The sequence below is a fragment of the Vitis riparia genome, chromosome 19 (assembly GCF_004353265.1).
Source record: "Vitis riparia cultivar Riparia Gloire de Montpellier isolate 1030 chromosome 19, EGFV_Vit.rip_1.0, whole genome shotgun sequence".
In the NCBI taxonomy this organism is placed as follows: domain Eukaryota; kingdom Viridiplantae; phylum Streptophyta; class Magnoliopsida; order Vitales; family Vitaceae; genus Vitis; species Vitis riparia.
The window spans coordinates 6054824-6075485 of NC_048449.1; the positions used below are offsets into that span (position 1 = coordinate 6054824).

A 20662-nucleotide genomic window follows, 5' to 3' on the forward strand; every position below is an offset into this window, starting at 1 on the left:
TAATGTAAGAGAAGTTCTGCAGGCATGAAACAGGAAAGTGTCTTTAACATCAGGTAGTTTGATCCATATCCCAATTCCACTACCTACTGCTCCATGAAAGACCAGACGTTGGTCCCAAGTGACTAAAGTAAGCAATCCAGACTATAATTTGCTAATTAAAACAATCTGAATGTCTTGCAAGTCCCCCTTATATTTTTATTAGTGGGAGTCAGAATCTGGGCATCCATGAAAATGAAAATTTTCCATTCTGCCTCATATGGCAACTGAACATTCAAATTGGTAGTGAAAATTAGATCACCAGAATAAACACTAAATGATCATAGTAATGCTAATAATGCTTAAAAACAACCGAATCTTCAGGTTCAATCTATTGTGCTTTGTCCAACTGTCAATGCAGTTGAGCCCTAGTTTGCATGAAGCCTGTTCTAGTGCAATGACATTGAGACCCTCCTTGTAATCATTAAAACACCCTATTGTGATCAACAATAAAATAACAGAAAAAGCTTTTTCCCCTTTTAAATCCACGGAGAAACATGACAGACTCATCTCAAATAATGTGCATAATTTAAATGGGAAGGTTTAATTTTCATGGGACATGCAGACAGCACTAAAGATTTCTTTTCAAATAATTTTGGATGAAAGAGAATAGTGGATGACACAGGTCACATTGAGTGGAATAATCTGATGATATTTTGGTTCACTGTGTATAGACACACAAACACACCAGTCTTAATTTCATTGTAATTTTCGTAGAGGGTTGTTTTAATTGACTGACCTGACGCATCTCCTTTTCTGCATAATTTTATGCTGCAAGAAAATAAAAATAAAATTTAGAAACATAAATAATTTACAATCAACAAACCTAAACCAAATAGGAAATTATATTTAATTATGAAAATGCTGTAAGATCCTTCTTTAAACAATATCATTCGTACCGGAGGTATGAACATCTTTGGCGCCTTATCTCATTTACCAGTTCATTTAGTTTCTTTGATAAGGGATTGTCATACTGCTGCAGCACAAACTAAACAAGAAAAGAAAAGAGGTTAAAAATGACACAACACCAACAATACATGAATATGAGGAAGTTAAAAAAGACAAGTTGGACAGCCAGGTCCCCCAGAAAATGAATCTTGTGGCTACATACTATCACTTGTTAGAAATTCTGATCCTCTACAATTCTAAGCTAAATCATAGAAGGAACCTTAACATTTCATCATTAGGAAGAAAGGAAAATATGAATATGGACATCCATAAGCACTCTTTTAGCAGTATACTTAATAATCGAAATTGTAAGCCAATAATCAACGTAGCTTATTTATTATTAAAATGTAGTAAATAGTTCATCCTTACGGCTGCAATTGTGGTATGGGTTGCAGCAGGGTTATAGGAGATTTCAAGTTTGACTCCTACCAAGGGCAAAAAAATATTTTACCGATTGAAGGAAAAAGAAAAAAGATACGGTAAAGGATCAAAATCCTCACATGATTCTGGGACCATCTTATTTCATGCCTTTAGATTGGAAAGTTCTCAGAAAGACAAAGTAAAAGGCTACATGAGGTTTTCAGATCAGAGTTAACAAATTCATCTGATAATCAAGATTGTTAGATTGAGTGATTTAAATTCTAGATCATCTTAAGAAATTCCTGAACCTCATCATGTGTCAAGTTCAAGTGCTCAATGCTATGATTCTTAGGGTAATATTCAAAATGTTCAAAACAATAATTAATAATATCTGTCCAACAATTACTTCAAATAAATAAATAAATAAATGAAATAAACTACCTGACTAGGAATTACGTCAACCGAGGAAATGCCAAACAGTTGTTGCATGATATCTGGATTCACCGAATTCCCAATATAAATCAAACAATCATCACCATTCTCCAGTAGATAGATTCCATCATCACTAACATGCTCACTGGAAAGTGGAATTGTAGGAGGAATAAGAGGCCTGTCCCCTTCCTGTCAGTTCAGAAGAAAGACGACAATGGTTTTAGAGCATATTAAAACAGAAACAAGCATAAAACGATACAACACCCTTACATGTGAATTAAGGTCATGGATAGCCATCATCCTTGGGTACACCAGAGGTATTGCCAGAGGAGTAGAAAGTGGGGAAACATAATTGATCCAAAATGACCGATCATCTATTCTCCCATCAGTTCGCAGTCCAATACTTTTGATCAATGCTAAAAAGCGAGAGAAGAATAATAATCAATTCCTGTAGAACATCTTTTCTGAGAAGACTTATGTTATATATCTTCTACAGTTTTTGGTCAATAAAGGGCGATGCCAAGCTTTGATAAATAACATGATTACAAAGAAAAAAAAGGGAGGGGGGTTGAGGGGAAGGGGAATAAAGTTCTGAGAAGAAAAAAAAAAAAACTCATCTAATTTTAGGTTGTCAACAAGCATTTAATTAAGCATCGCAATTTTAAAAATAAGCTCCAAAGATTTGATGTTGTATGGAAGTAACAAAAGACGGGGAAAAAGGAATTAAGCTTCAGTCACACTAAGATCACTTAAAGGACATGTGGTGATGGTTCAGCATCACCAACTGATCCATCTTTTAAGACAATATGTTATCCTAGCCAACTCTAAAAAAGGTGCCTTCAATAGAATATGTATTTCACACACTTCTTAGACTAAAATGGAAGTTCTATCACCAAAATTATAAGCAGCAAGGGACATACCAAGGGTGTATAAAGGCAGAAGTTTAAGTGCCTCAGGAAGAATTAGTTGTCCAGATGATGATACTGTTGCACAAAATTTACGATATGAATGCAGAATGTTGATGCAAAGGTTCGTCACTTGCTCCCTAACTTGTGAGAGTGGTGTTGAAGGAATTTCACTTGCCGCTGCACAGGTTCACATAAAAATTAGAATTATGAACTATGTATTGTATTCTGAAATTACAGAAGAAAGAAGATATCATTCCCACTAGCATTGGATGTTGAATGAGAAAATTAATCATCATAAACTGGGTAAATGCACATCATAAAGGCAGTAAGATCCACAGAGCAAGGGCAGAAATACAACATAGAATCAGATACCTTGCTTCAGAAAACATGCAAATTGAGTATCCAAGTCGGCTGAGCGGAACAAATTACTTAGCATACTTGTACATGGTAGAGAGAGAGTAGTAACTCGAATTCTTCTTTGGCCATAAACAGTGGTGTAAAGAAGGGCACACTGGACAAAGACAAACATAATATAATTAAATGGTTAAGAGTGATAATTTACTCTATACTAACAAGCTTAACAAGGTAATAAGCAACATGAGGATTCAAAACTTGGCAGAGATTGCAGAGAAAAGTAGTTTGTACCTGAAAAGCACATTCAGAGCCATCCTGCAACTTATCGTCATGTTTTAATGTTACCATGATAGCTTTGTCACAGTCAATCTGCACAACAGGAAGGCTCGGTTAGAGACATCACAGATCTATATAAACAAGCAAACTCCAATTTTTCAAATCAAATAAATTAGTAGCAATAGGAGAAGAAAACAAGAAAATGGAAGAAGAGAGCAAAGGTAACACAGAAACAATTAAGTCAACACCAGAACTGTTCTCAAAAAGCATCCATAAAGCTTTACAACAAAGAAAATGTGATCTGTACTGATCTCTGATTGAAATTTTCATTTTGATAGGCTGCCCCTACTTGAAAATTGAGCTATGCAAGGGAGAAAATTTTAATATACAAGAATGGTCATGAAATCAATCAAATGACCAATAAACTAGGATTCAGACATTTCTGCAGCAAATCAACCAAAGTTAACCACCATAACAAACTAAACATTCAGTGGATCACCTAAAGAAGACACAAAAGGACAAAGCTAAACTACAAGTAGTATACATATTATCTTAACTTGAATGACGCAGAAACTTCTTCAATAAAATCAGCTATTGTGGACATAAACTTCTTTGACAAAAGCACTAAGAAAAAGTTTTAGTCTACAATGGCATTAGGGCCATCATTTTTGGCTTGAGATTTGGTCTAGCACAATTTTGAGACAACTCAAATGGAAAACCACAGATGGTAATCAAAACATGTATCATATTGTATCCTAACTCTCAGTCTTGAATCGTGTTGTGTATCATTATCATATTGTACTGATTTCTCTATATTCTGTATCATGCATTGTGTTGCATAGATTGAGAAATTTTTTATAGGATATTGCTTTAGGTTAATACTCTAATGATTTCACACAGTCAACATATCATTCCAATCATACTTTAAAGTAATATTCTAATGTTTTTATAAATTTTGGCAAACTGTGAATGCATCATATAGGTCACACTAATACATTTTGTTAGTGTGTTATATCTAATATATTATTATATTAGACTAATTTCATTCACCTCCCATGAGGTTTGGGCTAAATACACCTAGCCACCATTAGTTTGAAATTTTATCGAATACCTCCCTTATTTTTAAATCAAAGGGGAGGTCAGTGAAATTTACCTTTATTGTGTATTATGGGATAAAAAATAAAAGGAAAAAAAGAAAGAAACAGTGTGTCTTAGCAAGTAGCACACATTGCTTCTTGTGTCCATGCCTCGAATGTCATATAATACTAAAACCCATGAAATGGGGGGAATAAGGTTACATAGCTCAATAATAAAACGCCAGCTAACAAAATCCCCTCAAATTATATTAGAAAATAAAACCATGATCACACTCAAGTCTGGCTAACATTACACTATGGTTCAATAAAACTCAACTATGAAAAAGAATGAAAAGCACCACTAGGTTGCATAAGAATAACCAAATATTCTGTAAGAGATATACAAACCCCAGGTAAGTCAACATCTGTTGGAATGCGTCTGCAAAAGTTTCCAGAGTACTCTTGAACTTGAAGACCCTGTAAAAGATGGAAAAGAAATTAATTTGTATAGCTCAGATCAAAGATAAAAAAAGCTAATTATCATACAAAAGAAAGGAATCAAGCAACTAAAGTTCATACAACAAAAGAAATTACCTGGCTGCATCTGACACGCATCACTGCCTCAAAACCTTGGGGCTTTGTGATGTTCCATCTAAGGTCATTGTAAAGCTTAGCAGGATCAGAAAGGGCTGAGAAGGGGTAATAATAATACACCTGAAAGTGAGGGCAACAGTTTGCATTAACCTCTTATCTATGAGAGCAAGTTCTAAAAATGGAGCAAGTCTTAAAAATAGAACCTTAGGACCATAAAAGATTAAGTCTTGGTTTGGATATATCCAAGTTCTATAAAATTGGAATGTTGAAAATTTTGCATCTGATTGTACAATTTCAACCATGGATGGATGATAAAGAGCCACAAAAAAAGAAATGAAATGGAGAAAAAAGTATACACAACTCCAATTGGATTGGTTTGGGAGGATTACCAGTGTTTGGAGCAAACATGACCTGTGAAGAATCCCCATGTGTTTTAAGAAAACTGTCATTAACATTCTCATACAAGATAGAATAGAGTACTTCTCGCATCTTTACAAATATCTTAACTTTGGCAAAATATGTTGCCCTTTTCCATAAGAACGTATTTCAGCACCAATTCAATGCCAAAAGGGCCCTCAAAGTGGCAATTCAAGTGTGTGTGTGTGTGTGCGCACACACACACACAAATATATATATATATATATATATATATATATAGAGAGAGAGAGAGAGAGAGAGAGAGAGAGAGATGATGATTTTTTTTTTTTTTTGATAAATAAAAGAAGGCATTAAAAGAGCAATTAACGCAAGAGAGTACACAGGACATACACAATGAGTGTCAAAAGGCAAAACAAAAAAGAGGGGAAAAAAAAAAACTACTCCCTCCCTCAACAAGAACCCAACCAATCTACAAAGGCAAGAATTAAGATATGATAGAAGTTGAGAGCAAGATAGAGCACAAGAAAATTGCAAACCACAAATTGAGAGATGAGACAAAAGTCCAGAGCAGGATAACACATACGGAAGATGGAAACCACAAAACTAGGGAGTGCTGGAGGAAGAAAAGGATTTGGAGCCAAAGGACTAGGGATGTGCAAGTGAATGCAAATGTTTTCCCCTTTTATGGAGTTCATGGCCAAATTCCACCTATATGTGATTTGAAATATCAAAGAGAGATGTTTTACTTTAGATGTTTTACTTTTTTTCCTTCAAATACTCAAAATTAGGAATCCACACATCTAGGACACAAGCTCCATGAACTTCTTTTAATATTAAGGTTTATCATTCCTTTGATGTCCAGCAGAGTATAAACAGGCAAGGAAGGATGCAAATTACTTGTGGCCTTGAGATAGGTGAAAGGACATCCAGGCCAGAGAAAGTGAAATAGGACAGGCAGATCATAAATGCAAACTTGATGTTCAATGTCATCATGTAGTTTGGAAAACCATGTATGCATCTAGAAAAGAAGTTTACAACGTTTAAAGGGCACATACTTCCCCAAAATCACATTTTCAAGAAGAAAACAGTGCTAAGTTACCATGATCTATGTTGCATGTTTTGACTATATCCAGTTCTGAAACAGACTGGGCTACTCCAGCATTCAGTGAGCTAACTAGGAATAGGTTTTCAGTTCAGGTATTATAATTGGTATATTCCATCTTGCTGACTCTTCTAAGAAATTGTGCAAAAAAATTGATACTTTGCATACATTCAGCAATTGAGTTGCACCTCCCCTTTTTTCCTTAGGTGCCTGTTTGATACATATTCTTTGCATATCAAAGAAAGACAAATAAAAAAATGTGTAACAGAGTAAAACAGAACGATTACAATTATCTGTCCTGCTTTTGTCAACACATATCTGAAATATACACTTTCAAGAAACAAAATAGACAGCTGTAACTAGCTAGCACTCAAGATCTGTTAAAACATGGGACCATCAAGTACCCACAGTTACATCAACTTATTTGACAACACAGTATGGCATAAGATATGAGTCACTCAACGGTACCTGTCCTCCTGTAGTTCTTGGGATGACAGCGATAGATGCAATATCTACATAGGTTTGGGTAGTAATAAATACATCAACACAGACCTGAAAAATGTTTAAGACATAAAGATTTACATAAATCTATGAGTACTCAAATCATAACCCAATCAGAATCATAATAAAACTAATTGCTTTACCTGATACTCAGCAAATTCAATTGCCATTGTTTTCAGAGTTTTGTCTGCTGGTTGGAGTAATTTATGGGCCTCCTGAAATAAAGTAATAAACAAAAAACTTCATTCTGAAACCACAATATAAAATTTTCATAATACCAAATGATTTATGTTGAAAGAGACAAATGAACCCACAAAACTTGATAGGAAACTGAGAACTATCACAGTGGAGGCAAAAGAACAAGAAGAACCAGCTGAACAATTGATTATAGAGATTAAAAATATAAAATTTAATAACACACACACATATATTCAGGGAAAAACACAGCATGATAACATAACGAATATATCATGCCCCTCCATGCGCTAAGCAAATTGACATGGAACTGCAACAACTGAAAACAAGGGAAAAAATTAAACCTGCTAATTATAGAAGATACACATAAAACTAGATAAAAGAAATGGACAGAAGAAGTTTGTGGAAATTAAAAACATTGCCTCCTTAAAACAGAACAATATTAGATAAGAAGGAAAATCACTTTTTATTTACGAAATTTAGGGTAGTTAGATCCATCCAGGGTATTTACAAAGTTTATACTTCATTACAGTGAAGTAACTAAGTCCTTTGAGAAGAACATTTCGTGAGGACCAATCTAGTATAGCAGTTCTCTTCCTCAGATGTGCACAAATTAGGGTATAGGGACTGATGTGTAGGCAAATGACCATCTCATGCAGTAAAATGAGGATTGGTGCAGTTTCATAATTCCCAACGGAAACAGATGGGAGGAGGGACTGATTATACAAGAAATGCATACCTTCTCCCCTGCAGTGATATTAGTTCTTCCTTCAGCCTCTCTGGCAGAAAGGGCTCCAATGCCAACTGAAGGCAAGACTGTACACAACATAGTGGTATAATCATCAGAATACTTCAATAAATAAATTTCAATAGCATACTATGGAGCTAAAAGATGAAATAAAAGAGAACAGACAAATTCATTTGAAATGCTAGCTTTAACATAATACTGTGAAAAAACATGTCAAAATTCAAGATGATGTTGTTTAGGTTCTTAAATTCAAAAGGAACCTTGGTTATTGGGATGTGGAAAGTATTCGAGTTTAGGGAATCTAGTAAGAATACGTTACAAATAAATAACTCAAAATACTGCAAAGAAGAAACTGTAGAATTAGTATGAACTATTCAAATGACAGCAACTTTTGTTGCATTAAATAAAATCCAAAACACGGGTAATGATAATATCCTCAAAACAACATCATTATTAAAGTTTGAAATATGACATTGCTAATCAGCTTATCTACCAATATGGATTTCCTAGATCAATTTAAACCTGTGATGTTGGTGTATTCAATAATATTTTATTTCATATTAATCCCATGGCTTAAATTTCCAGAAGATGATCTATTATTAAGAGAACAATATACAACCCATCTAAGTTGAATCTATTCCTTTCATCTAGAAATTTTTAGCAAGTCTGACCTTTCTTGGTTATGCAATCCTTTTAGTATCATACATACATACATGCATGCATGCACACACATACACATGCTGTTTTATAATTCCAAAAGAATGTCTAGATCAATATTTGAAAGATATGATTTGATGATCTCTTCACCATCAAATTCCCATTAGTTTCTTGGTTCTAAGGTTAAAAGCAACTAATCAGAAGCATAAAAAACAGAGATTGGTGTGAAGGACTGTGAGAATAGTCTAAGGTTGTGAAGGACTGTGAGAATAGTCAGTGTCAAGGCATTCTTAGGTCAGATGCTTCTCTATAAATATTTATCTGTGTGTGAACATATACACACTATTTTCCAATTCCAAAACAATGCCTAGTTCTTCTACATTGGAAGATATGATTTGGTGATCTGTTCACCAACAGATTGCCATTAGGGATCTTGGCTGTAAAGTTCAAAGCAATTCATTAACAAGACAACCAACAACAGAGATTGGTGCAGAGCTATGCAAAGTCCTTTTGTAAGCCATTGTCTCCAGGAGGATCAAACACCTTTCTGACAAAGAAGTTTCGGGTTCCAGGGCCCTTTGAAGGTCAGTCTCCTAGCTTTCTGTAGAGAGGAGAGGTGGATTGGGGTGGTGGGTGGGTTTGGAAGAAGATTTTGATGACTAGTCCAATTCCAAGGGAGTTGGCAATTGGCTAATTGGTATTGTTCGTATATATGGAGGAGTCAGCCAACCACATTTCTCATCCATTATCATAGGGCCTACAACTTATGTTTAGTAGGCATGACAGTTTTTTCAGCAAAAGGCACTTAATGACACGGAGGACAACAATTTCATGTTTGATGTGGGACTTGTGGAAAGCAGAACAGAAGGATTTTTTAAGATATTACAAACTCTAAAGCCCGCCAAGGTGGCCCAGTTGGTTAGGGTGAATGCTAAGATGTGTGGTAGAGGCGTGTGGTTCTGGTTTGAATCCTGCCACTGGTTAAATACCCTAATTTACCTGGTGTTGGTTGTTGGCGTAGTCAGTACCCTAAGATTTGGGTCCCCATAGAAAGTCCTAAGGGCTTGGCCTTAGAAGGTTCTTTAGTTATAAAAAATAAAGGTTCTAAGCAGGCCTTTAAAAAAGTCTAAATTCTTTGTTTGCATGGTCCATGGATTCATTGAAGGTGGAAAAGATTCCTTTTCTCAATTTTCCCGAGTTCGTTCTGCCTTGTGAAGTTCTTTGTATACTCTTTAGGCATTATGGTTGCTCGCCCTAGACATATTTTAGTTGATACCTCTTGCCTATGAATTAGGAGGGAAGACAGCAACAACAAAGATTGAACCCCTTCAAAATTTTCCCCCAAGACCATCCATCAACATGATCTTTGTGTATCTGATTCAGCATGCGACTGCAACATCAGAATGTGATAGGCACCTAGTTGAAACATATGATGTTTGCAGCTACAGACCTAATGAAGTTAGATAGAAAACTTCGATGTCTGATAAAAAAGACAACTAGAGATGTAACCGATACTAATTCATCAACACAAAATAAGTATGGCATACAAATTTATGATTTAATTACACAAGACACAGATTTAATATAAGTTTGCAAGCTTGCCTGACTGAAACACCAGAAGTTTTCCTCCAGTACTCTTCATCGCTAAGAAAGCAGCCTGAAGTATGAACAGAATAATGTGACTATCAAAAAACATGTATGAATATTTAAATATCCATCAACCTATATGCACGTGCGAACAAGATATACTGACTAAGTTTCACAATTTTCACTGCACTGGCTGACATCTACAGACTACAGCAAGAAGAAACTCGTGTAATCGAATGAATGCAAAGAAATATATTTTATTTATCAAGCCCATTTTCATCAGATAATAATAAACCTCAGAAACTATCATTTTAGCATTTTTCACTGCACCAAGCACCATACACTGCATTACTGCCTTCATCTCAGCTCATTTTTTAAAGCTCATTGTGTTAAAACTGAGGTCAATCAATCATCAAATCGAGCTATCTGGGCCTTTGAAACCATCAATTTTCAAATGCTCATGTACATCTAATATACTAACTTGCACAGCAATTCTTTTTTTTTTCATAGGAAAAGCAAATATGTTTGAAGGCGCTCAAAGATAAGGAGAATGGTACCCAAGTACAAAGTAAGTAAACTCAAAGATTGATTTGAATTAGTTGTGTTAGAAGAATTTTATACTTTAATGGAGGAGAGAGAGAGGGTTAGAGAGAGTGAGAGCGCAAGAGAGAGTGAGAGCGTCGGCGAAGTGCGTGACCCCCTGAGAGTGACCGAGATTGTGGAGGGCGAGGGCCATGCGAGGCCTGGGAAGAATGTCAGGAAGGGTGGCTTCGGAATGGAATTGAAAACGTTCGAGGTTGAGGTGGAGGAGAGGAGAGGTAGATTGCAAGCCACAATCATGGAAAGGAAAGGAGGGATTTCATCGTGGGTTAGGCTGGGACCGGCGAGCCTTGGGATAGTCCTCGAGTGCCTGATTCTGAGCAGTGAGGATGTGAGGATGGTTAAATGGGTAAGAAAGTGGTAGGAAAATGGGAGGGATTACTCTCTGATGCGCGACTATAATAGAGGGGGTTGCTTTCTCCATCTGGGTGTTGTGGATTCGGAGAGAAAGAGGTTTAGCATCTTCATCCCCAAAGGAAGAGGAGCAAAGGGTGGTTGGGCCTCAATGGTGGAGACATTACGGTGTTCAGGATGTGCAGACAGAGGTATGAAAAGTCAGAAGGAAGAAGAGCCACGCTCGAAGCCAAACATGGCGAAAACATTTGCGGAAGTGACAAACATGTCGAGGGGCAAAGAGAGAGTAGCAGTAAGGGTAGAGGTCACAAAGAAGGAAGTGGGTCGGAATTTAAACAAACTAGACCACTGTGTGGTTGGGACATGGAACCCTAGCGCGGCAAAGGGGGACGATCTCAGAGGGTGGGGAATCCAGTTAGCGAGAATCTGGAGTCTGAAGGGAAACCTAGGGTTAGCAAAAATGGAGAGGGGCAAGGTATTAATGGAGTTTGAACTTTTGACAAAAGCTGAGCAAGCCTCTAAACTTGGAAGTATCTGGGTTGGGGGGATATTTCTTCAATTGGAGAAATGGAGGCCAGAGACGGGATGCCTGAGGGCAGGGGAGAACAACAGTGAAGCCTGGGTGTGGGTGGTAGGTTTACCCGTTTCCCTGTGGGAGCGGGACATCTTGAGGAGGATAGGGGAGGCGTGTGGGGGATTTCTCGCGATTGACTCTCAAACGGAGAAAATGGAGGAGTTACAGTGGACTCGGCTTTTGGTGAAGCAGAACGGTGAGGCACTTCCCAATGCAGTGGAGGTCTGGGTTGAAGAGTTATGCTATTCGGTAACTCTATGGTGGGAAGTCAGACCAGTTATGAAAGTGACGACGACTGGCAAGAGAGGGAAGGTCGTCGCAACGGGAGAGGAGGTTGGGGGTGAAGCATGTACACGCGCGAGCGAGCGTGTGAGGGAGGCGAAGGAAGGCTTGAGGCTCGAGGCCCTCCTGCTGACTGCCGATGGGACGCGGGGTCAGTCCAACGGGTCGGGGCAAGTCACGGACCCTGTTTGGAGCGGCGACGGGCTTCCAGGTGGGCCACAAGTCTCGGGTGGGCTTGCATAGTTGGGCCAAGCAGAGCCCTCTCGGCGGTTTAAGGCTTCTAAACCCACTGGGCTCGCTCCTTTATCGAACCTCCCAAATGTTAATGGGCCGGTCGATCCTGGGATTTGGAAGCCCACTGAGCGGGCCAAGTCTTCGGGGCTTCTTCAGACGGCTGGGCTAGACAACCAAGCCCCATTTTCTTTAGTTATGGTTAAGGCCCAGGCAGAGGAGGGCCGTTCAGTTGTGGAGAGTGGCCAAAGCCCAATGAGGGGCACAAACGCGGCTATTTCCCCTTTCTGGGTGAGGGATGGATTGTGGGGGCTTTCTGAGGACGAGACTTAGCCGGAGGGGACCTCTAGGACCGATTGTGCCCTGCTGGAGGAAGTTGCAAGGTATGATAACGCCCTTTCCTCGTCTGGAATGGTGGTTTTTGACCCTCCTTCTTTCCCCTCTTCTATTTTTGGTTGGACTCCCTTGGGGGAGTTTTTCGACCCTTCTGGGGCTCTACTGGACATAACCCAGGGGGCTACTCATATACCGCGCAATGGATTTGGGTCTACAGAGCAGGTCGAAGGGAAGTGTTGGGAAATGATAGAGATCAGTAATGATAGTATGGAAGAGAGCAGAGAGGCTTTGTGCCTTGCCCGATCTATGCCTCAAGAAGAAAGGATGGGTGGAAGCAAGCTGGGAGGAAAGTGATTTGGCTAGATTCAGTCAGTTTCTGGGATTCTCGACAGAGGGACTAGAGAAAGATATCTTGGAGTTCCTAGTTAAAATTAGGAAGAGGGAAAGAGTTCACAGCAAAGTCCTGTTAGAGAAATCGAGATTTGAAAGAGAGTTGAAAAGACTTGAATGTTCAGTCAATTATGAGGGGGGAAGAAGAAAAAGTGTACTATGCAAGGAAGAGGGTGCCAGATTATGGAAGTCCAATGAAGATAAGGCTTTTGAGTTGGAACGTGCGCGGAGCCAATGATAGCTCTAAAAGGAAAGTGATTAAGGCCATGATTAGAAGCCAGAAGGTTGATTTGTTTTGTGTCCAGGAAACGAAAATTCAGTCAATGACAGAGGGTCTAGTGAGGAGTTTGGGCTCCGGGAGGAGGTTCCTTGATTGGGGTGCCATGGGTGCTCAGGGAGCCGCGGGGGGGATTCTGATATGCTGAGACAAAAGAACCCTGGAGGTCCTTGAGATGGAGATGGGGCAATACTCAATCTCTTGCAGACTTAGGAATGTAGAAGATGGGAAGGCCTGGATCTTCACAGGAGTGTATGGGCCGTTTTCCAAAGATGAAAGGGAGACTCTTTGGGGGGAGCTAGGGGCTATAAGGGGCATCTGGGATGACCCTTGGTGCTTAGGGGGCGATTTCAATGTTACCCTATCCCAATGGGAAAGGAGTAATCAGGGGAGGCTGACTAACGCCATGAGAAGATTTGCTCAGGTGGTGGACGAATTAGAGCTCCTGGATCTTCCTATGCAAGGGGGGGTGGCTTCTTGGAGTGAGGGCAGGAATAATCAATCTTGGGCTAGACTGGACCGTTTTCTAGTGACCCAAGAATGGCTTGACTGCTTCAGTGAGGTTATACAATGTAGGCTTCCCAAACCCACCTCTGACCATTTTCCCATCTTGCTGAAAAGTGGAGGGATCAGAAGGGGCCATTCCCCGTTTAGGTTCGAAAATATGTGGCTCAAAGTTGATGGGTTTAAGGAGCTTCTTCAGGGTTGGTGGTAGGAGGCGGGGGGGAGAGGGAGGGCCAACTTTAGATTGGCTACAAAGTTGAAGGTCTTGAAGGATAAAATCAAAGTATGGAACAGGGATGTGTTTGGAAGGTTGGAAGTCAATAAAAACTTAGCACTGCAACAAGTAAAATTTTGGGATGGGGTGGAGAGTGATAGGAGCCTAACTGAAAGAGAGACGGAGTTGAAAAAAGAAGCTAAGGATGTCTTCAAAAAATGGGTGCTTTTGGAAGAAACGCATTGGAGACAATTGTCTAGGGAGCTGTGGCTTAAGGAAGGAGATAAGAACACTGGGTTCTTTCACCGGATGGCTAATGCCCATAGAAGAAATAATTCCATGGAAAAGATTAAAATCAATGGGAGGTGGCTGGAGGAGGAGCAAGAGGTAAGAGAGGGGGTTGTGAATGCTTTTCAGCAGCTGTTGTCAGAGGAGCCAACTTGGAAAGCTGATATTGAGGGGATTGCATCTTCAAAGGTTAAACCATGTTGAATCTGAAGGCTTGGGACAGTCATTCACTGAGGAAGATATTCATGCGGCTCTGATGGGAATGAATGGAGATAAGGCTCCAGGCCCGGATGGATTCACAATGGCCTTTTAGCAATCTTATTGGGATTTCGTGAAGGAGGAGATTGTGGATTTGTTCAAGGAGTTTTTTGATGAGAAGTCCTTTGCTAAGAGTCTCAATTCTACTTTCCTAGTCCTCATTCCTAAGAAAGGGAGGGCTGATGACCTGGGGGATTTCAGGCTCATTAGTCTGCTTGGGGGATTGTATAAGCTCTTGGCCAAAGTGTTAGCCAATAGACTTAAGGAGGTTTTAGACAATGTGGTTTCTGCGGACCAAAATGCTTTTGTGAAGGGAAGACAGATTTTGGATGCCTCACTCATAGCCAATGAGGTGATTGACTTTTGGCATAAACGTAAAGAGAACGGGCTGATTTGTAAATTGGATATTGAAAAAGCCTATGATAGCATTAATTGGAAATTCCTCATGAAGGTCATGCACAAGATGGGTTTTGGGGTTCGGTGGATGGAGTGGATATGATGGTGTATTTCAACTGCAAATTTTTCTATTCTGGCTAATGGGGTGCCAGCAGGTTATTTTTCCAATTCCAGGGGGTTATGCCAAGGAGATCCACTCTCCCCCTAACTCTTTGTGTTGGGTATGGAAGTGCTAAGTGCGCTTTTAAGAAGGGCTGTTGATGGGGGATTCATTTCCGACTGTAGTCTTCGAGGGGGGAGAAGGGGAGGGGGGCGGATGGAGATGAATGTATCCCACTTATTATTTGCTGATGACACTATTATCTTTTGTGAAGCAAGGCAAGATCGCCTTACCTATCTAAGCTGGATTTTGGCGTGGTTTGAGGCAGCCTCTGGTCTTAAAATAAACCTAGCTAAGAGTGAAGTAATTCCGATTGGGGAGGTTGAAGACATTGACGAGTTGGCTGTGGAGATAGGGCATAAAGTGGGGGCCCTTTCTTCTGTTTATTTGGGGCTGCCCCTGGGAGCCAATCACAAGACCACGACTATGTGGGACAGGGTTGAAGTAAGAATGAGAAGAAGGCTAGCCCTTTGGAAAAGACAATATTTGTCAAAGGGCGGGAGGATTACTCTCATTAAGAGCACTCTGGCCAGTATACCTATTTACCAATTGTCTCTCTTTCGTATGCCCAAGCTAGTTGCAAAAAGGCTCGAAAAATTACAAAGGAATTTTCTTTGGGGAGGGGGAAGCCTGGAAAGAAAAATCCATTTAATCAATTGGGAGGTGGTGTGCACCCAAAAAGAGAGAGGGGGTCTAGGTATTCGGAAGATTGATCTTCTGAATAAGGCCTTGTTGGGCAAATGGATTTGGAGATTCGCCTTTGAAAAAGAAATCCTTTGGAAGAAGGTGATAGGGGTGAAGTATGGCCATGAGGGTTTTGGTTGGAGAACTAATGAGGCTCGCGGAACGTTTGGGGTGGGGGTTTGGAAGGATATCTTGAAGGAGTCGTATTGGTGTTGGGATAATATAGAGTTCAAAGTGGGAAAGGGGACCAAGGTTCATTTTTGGACTAACCAGTGGTGCGGCAATGAGGCGTTGTCCCAAACTTTTCCCCAGTTGTTTGCCTTGACGGCCAAAATAAATGCCTCGGTAAATGAGATGTGGGATTCTAGCCTTGGCCAAGGAGGTTGGAACATAAGACTCTCTAGAAACTCTAATGATTGGGAGCTGGACGCTTTAGGAGAGTTGTTTCATATGCTGAGGGATTTGAAGATTTCTCCTGAAGAGGACTCGATGATATAGAAAGGAGGGGGACACGGCCTTTTTCGGATTAGAGATGCTTACAAGCTGTTGACAGGCCCTAATGTCATTACCTTCCCGAAAAAGAGCATTTGGGTGGACAAGGTCCCAACCAAAGTTGTTTTTTTTGCTTGGGAGGCTGCTTGGGAGAAGGTCCTAACTTTGGATAGGCTTCAAAGAAGGGGCTGGCATCTTCCAAATCGGTGTTTTTTGTGTGGTTGTGAAGAGGAAAATGTAAATCATATTCTTTTACACTGTATAGTTGTAAGGGTTCTCTGGTAGATTGTCTTGGCCTTGTTTGGGGCTAATTGGGTGTTCCCAAAGACGGTCAAAGAGATGTTATTTAGTTGGAAGGGCCCTTTTGTGGGGAAAAAGAGGAAAATGATTTGGACTTCCATTCCGTTGTTTATTTTTTGAACGGTCTGGAAGGAAAGAAATAGATTAGCTTTCAGAGGGGGCTCTCTAGCTATTCGAAAGTTGAAAAATTCTTTTGTTTGTAACTTGTGGAGTTGGGCTAGGGTGTATATGGGAGAGAAGTCCTCTTCACTTTTAGGTTTTTTGGAATGGCTTGCCGTTCCTTAAGGGGTGGTGAGTGTTTGTTCTTTTGTTTTTGCTTAGGCTACTATGTATACTTTCTGTATGCTTTGTGGCTTTTTGCCTCTTAATATATTTGCGCTCACTTATATAAAAAAAAAAAGAATTTTATACTTTCATTAGGTTTTTATTTTCTTCTTTTTTTTTTCTTTTCTTTTTTTTTTTTGTCTTTTTTTAAGATTTCATTTTTCCACATATTGGCTTACCAGGATTTCCTGACTTGAGTTGGACCCACCAGATATAAGAAGTGTTACACAATTCATTTCCTAGATAGCAAGGAATAGCTAAAAAAAAGGTTCATAAAGCTAACTCGAAGCAGTTGGACCAAGGAACAAAATATTGATATTAACAAGAATGGTAAGGTTCAAATTCATAGTGGAAATATCAATATAACTATAGGGATTCCCAAAGATACTCTGGCATATCTTAAATACTTTATTGACATTGACAAGTATCCAACAAGATGGTATGCAGCAAGGTTCAAAGTCATGGTATCGATCATTGAGTTAGAAAGTTCTAAGGCACATTGGTCTTGGCATCTCGAATTGGTATTGGGCAATATGCAAAATATACCATTTAAAAGATCAAAGAAGTTCTAAAAAGAGTTTCGAAAATTATCACAAAAATAAATACAATTAGATAGACAAAAAATTTAATAAGATAAATTCCTCTTATATGTAACATTATTCAAATGGTAATAGCAGAATGCCTTGGAATGATCTATAACAATATTAAGAATTTCAAACTTTTTTATTTAGTGACCTCATGCTAAATATTTTTTTCTTATCTTCAAAAAATAAAAGATGTAAATAATAAAAAGGAATTTGTTTTCAATATAAGAAATTCATTTAAAATAATTATTTTCAAAATTTTAACATACATTTTCAACCATTAAAAAATACAACCATTTTAAAACCATGAATCATCTTTAAAAAAATAAACTTTATTTTTCTTATCAACCATATTCAAAATAAAACAACTATAAAATTAAGAATTTTATTAATTTTATTTTTATTTGAATAAACATAAAAATTTAATATATTTTTTAATACCCCAATCCATTAATTGCCAATTTCTATATCAATATTCATATCCTATTTTTTTCATATAAACCAAGACATCCATTATCCATTTTATTTAGTCTCAATTTCAATCAAATTGACATTATCCATTAAATCATAAATACCTTCAAATACTAATTATCCAAAAAAAAATATCCATCGTCCATACCCAAATTCCCATCAAATACCCCTCACCATTTAAACCCAAATACCCATCAAATACCTGTTACCATTTAAACTCAAATAGCCCATCAAATACCCATCCCCATTATCTGCACAAATAGCCATTTTCACTTCCAAATACGCTCAATTTCCTCTCTAAGGTCTGAAAGCTCTTCAGTGAAGATGAATCAGCCATGAAGATGCAAAAGCTCAAGTCTAAATTGAAGGATAAAGATGCAAACAAAGGGTACCAAACGTACTCTCTCTCCTTCAAATCTTCATTTTCATGGCTTTTGATCTTCTCCTCTTCTTCACTGTTTATTTCTCCAGGAGCACTGACATCATTGTCTTCTCCATTGCCCAAATAGCTCAGTCTTTGCATCATCTCAGAGTGCTCTCCCAATCTTCAAGGGAATCGTGCCAAGACTACTGATATTGAACTCAGTTATCAGTCCAATACCAAGCATGGCCTAGGAAGATACAATGATACGACTCAACTGAGTCGCACCAGTTTGTACAGAGATTTTTGCACCTTGGTATATGGTTCAGTTGCATTTTATGTGAAAGTGTGATTATTATTAAATGCCAAATCTGGTTTACACTCCATGATACATTTTTAAGACATTTCTATACCCAAAATGATATGTTTCACATTTTAATTTGCATTGCATGCATCATGCACCACTAGAATATATAATTACCTACTACAGAATAGCATACCTGGATTGCCGCACCGAAGGCTGATTCAGCAGTTCTATTATTCTGAAACATGGTTGGTATGTTTTCCAGTAACAGCTCTAAATGTTGACGACACTAAATCCTCGAAACAAAACAACAAATTTAATTAGAACCATTTGCAGTTTCCTTAAAAAAGGAAATAGACTATTGGATAGAGTTCTATTTTCTGTTTATTGTTTTTAAAAACAGAATTTAAGAAAATCTTAAAGAACCTTGTTTGGTTCTTACATTTTCACTTTTTATTTGTCAAACTCGGCAACATGATGTTGGATTATGGTGTTTTCTCATATTTGGGAGAGAGAGAGAGAGAGAGAGAGAGAGAGAGAGAGGAGAGAGAGATTTCAAAAAAGAAAAAGTGATTCACACATGTTTTTTCGACATTATAAAAGACAATTTTATACAATTTCTTAAAATTTTCCTGTCATGTGATGATGAAATGTGCGTGCTTGTCTTTTGTTTTGCAAGTACAGTTAATAAGTGGTACTGCCTTGCCTGTTTCAAAATTTTGAAAATATAATAGAAAGTGTTCTAATATATATAAAATAAAAAGCGTTTGTGCTTTCTGTTTCAGAAACAGCAAAAAACAAATGTTCATCCAATGGGAATTATTCATAAGTGTGTGCTAAAACATAGTCTAATACACTTGAAACATATATATTTTAAAAAAAATTGAAAAACTTGCAGTCTAAAGTAAAGCTAACCTCAGAAAGCTGAACAATTACATCAGTCTGGAGGGGAGTGTAAACATCTTGTACATCAGGAACAATGAGCATTAGAGGCTGCAAACATACATTGGAACACAAATTGATCAGAAAATTTATGAATGCTTGTGTCGTTCAATCACAGAACATTAATGTTAAGTTATAATCAAATCATTAAATTGCTAAAGATGGGATCATTAAAATGACAATTTTTGAATTACCCACAAATACAACTTAAAAATGACACAAAATTAATAGTTCTGGATTGAAGAGAATAGTGTCCGTGCCATATTCATACTTTGTTAAATGGGTCGTATTTGAGTAGAAGTCATCAATCCAAACACAACCCTTGACCTGATTAACTTATCGTGCCGTGTTAACAATCATGATTGGATCCATAAATAACCCATCTAATTATCATGTCATGTTAACACAAATATGACCCAACCTATATATGACCAACTTATTTGCATAGTTGTAGATTTTAATTTTTAATTTTTTTTTCTTTTCAAAAAATAGAACAGGGCTTTTATTAATTTATAAACTGTCAGATTTTCAATAAATCATTTAAAAAAATAAGTTAATTTATAATTTATGTAAATTAGAAGTCTTGAATATATTGAGTCATAATCGTGTTAGGGTAATATATGGGTAAATGAATTATGTGTGCCAATTTCATGTTAATTTAATATAACTCAATTCAATCAAATTCAACATATTTACTAACTGGGTCACACAGTAACGTTGTGTTAGCTATATAATAGACAAGTCCACGACCATTAAACAAGTTGTGTTCATTGAGCAAATTTTATCATTTTTTAGCTCAATACAATATGAACCCAACACAACACAATTGCCAACCCTACCCCTAACATCATTGTCACCTCTATTTTTAGAAATCAACAACATTAATCCTTCCTTGAAGCTACACACTTACAACCATAGAGGGAAGCACCTTGAGCCAATTCTCAAGACAATAGGAACATTTGTGTCCCCTCAACCCTCAAAAACCTAATGACAAAGGAGGATATAAAAGACATACCTGAAGCCTATCAAAAATAAATAAATAAAAGACATAGGTGAAATGACAGCAAGAAAGTGCTCCCCCTAAGCATCCAAATATATAACCTCTGGATACTTAACCTGGAGAAGAACTGAAAGATTTTGAAGAGGTAAGGCCCTTCCCCTGTCCAAAGACCATCACCCCTTGT

The 20662-nt window shown here is 38.0% G+C and overlaps 1 protein-coding gene across 2 annotated transcripts in view; it reads right to left on the minus strand.

The window, feature by feature from the left end:
* The window catches only part of LOC117908916 (protein transport protein Sec24-like At4g32640), a 44347-nt gene that overhangs the window by 724 nt on the left and 22961 nt on the right, over positions 1–20662 (minus strand). For both annotated transcript variants that reach the window (XM_034822766.1, XM_034822767.1), the window contains exons 10-24: positions 19452–19529; positions 18733–18825; positions 10168–10222; positions 7900–7976; positions 7109–7180; positions 6933–7016; positions 4985–5104; positions 4799–4867; positions 3330–3407; positions 3057–3195; positions 2697–2861; positions 2047–2192; positions 1786–1965; positions 936–1024; positions 776–807 (exon numbers count right to left, since the gene is read on the minus strand). In XM_034822766.1, coding sequence (XP_034678657.1) covers positions 776–807; positions 936–1024; positions 1786–1965; positions 2047–2192; positions 2697–2861; positions 3057–3195; positions 3330–3407; positions 4799–4867; positions 4985–5104; positions 6933–7016; positions 7109–7180; positions 7900–7976; positions 10168–10222; positions 18733–18825; positions 19452–19529 — 1477 coding nt within the window. The remainder of the gene's footprint in view (positions 1–775; positions 808–935; positions 1025–1785; positions 1966–2046; positions 2193–2696; positions 2862–3056; positions 3196–3329; positions 3408–4798; positions 4868–4984; positions 5105–6932; positions 7017–7108; positions 7181–7899; positions 7977–10167; positions 10223–18732; positions 18826–19451; positions 19530–20662) is intronic.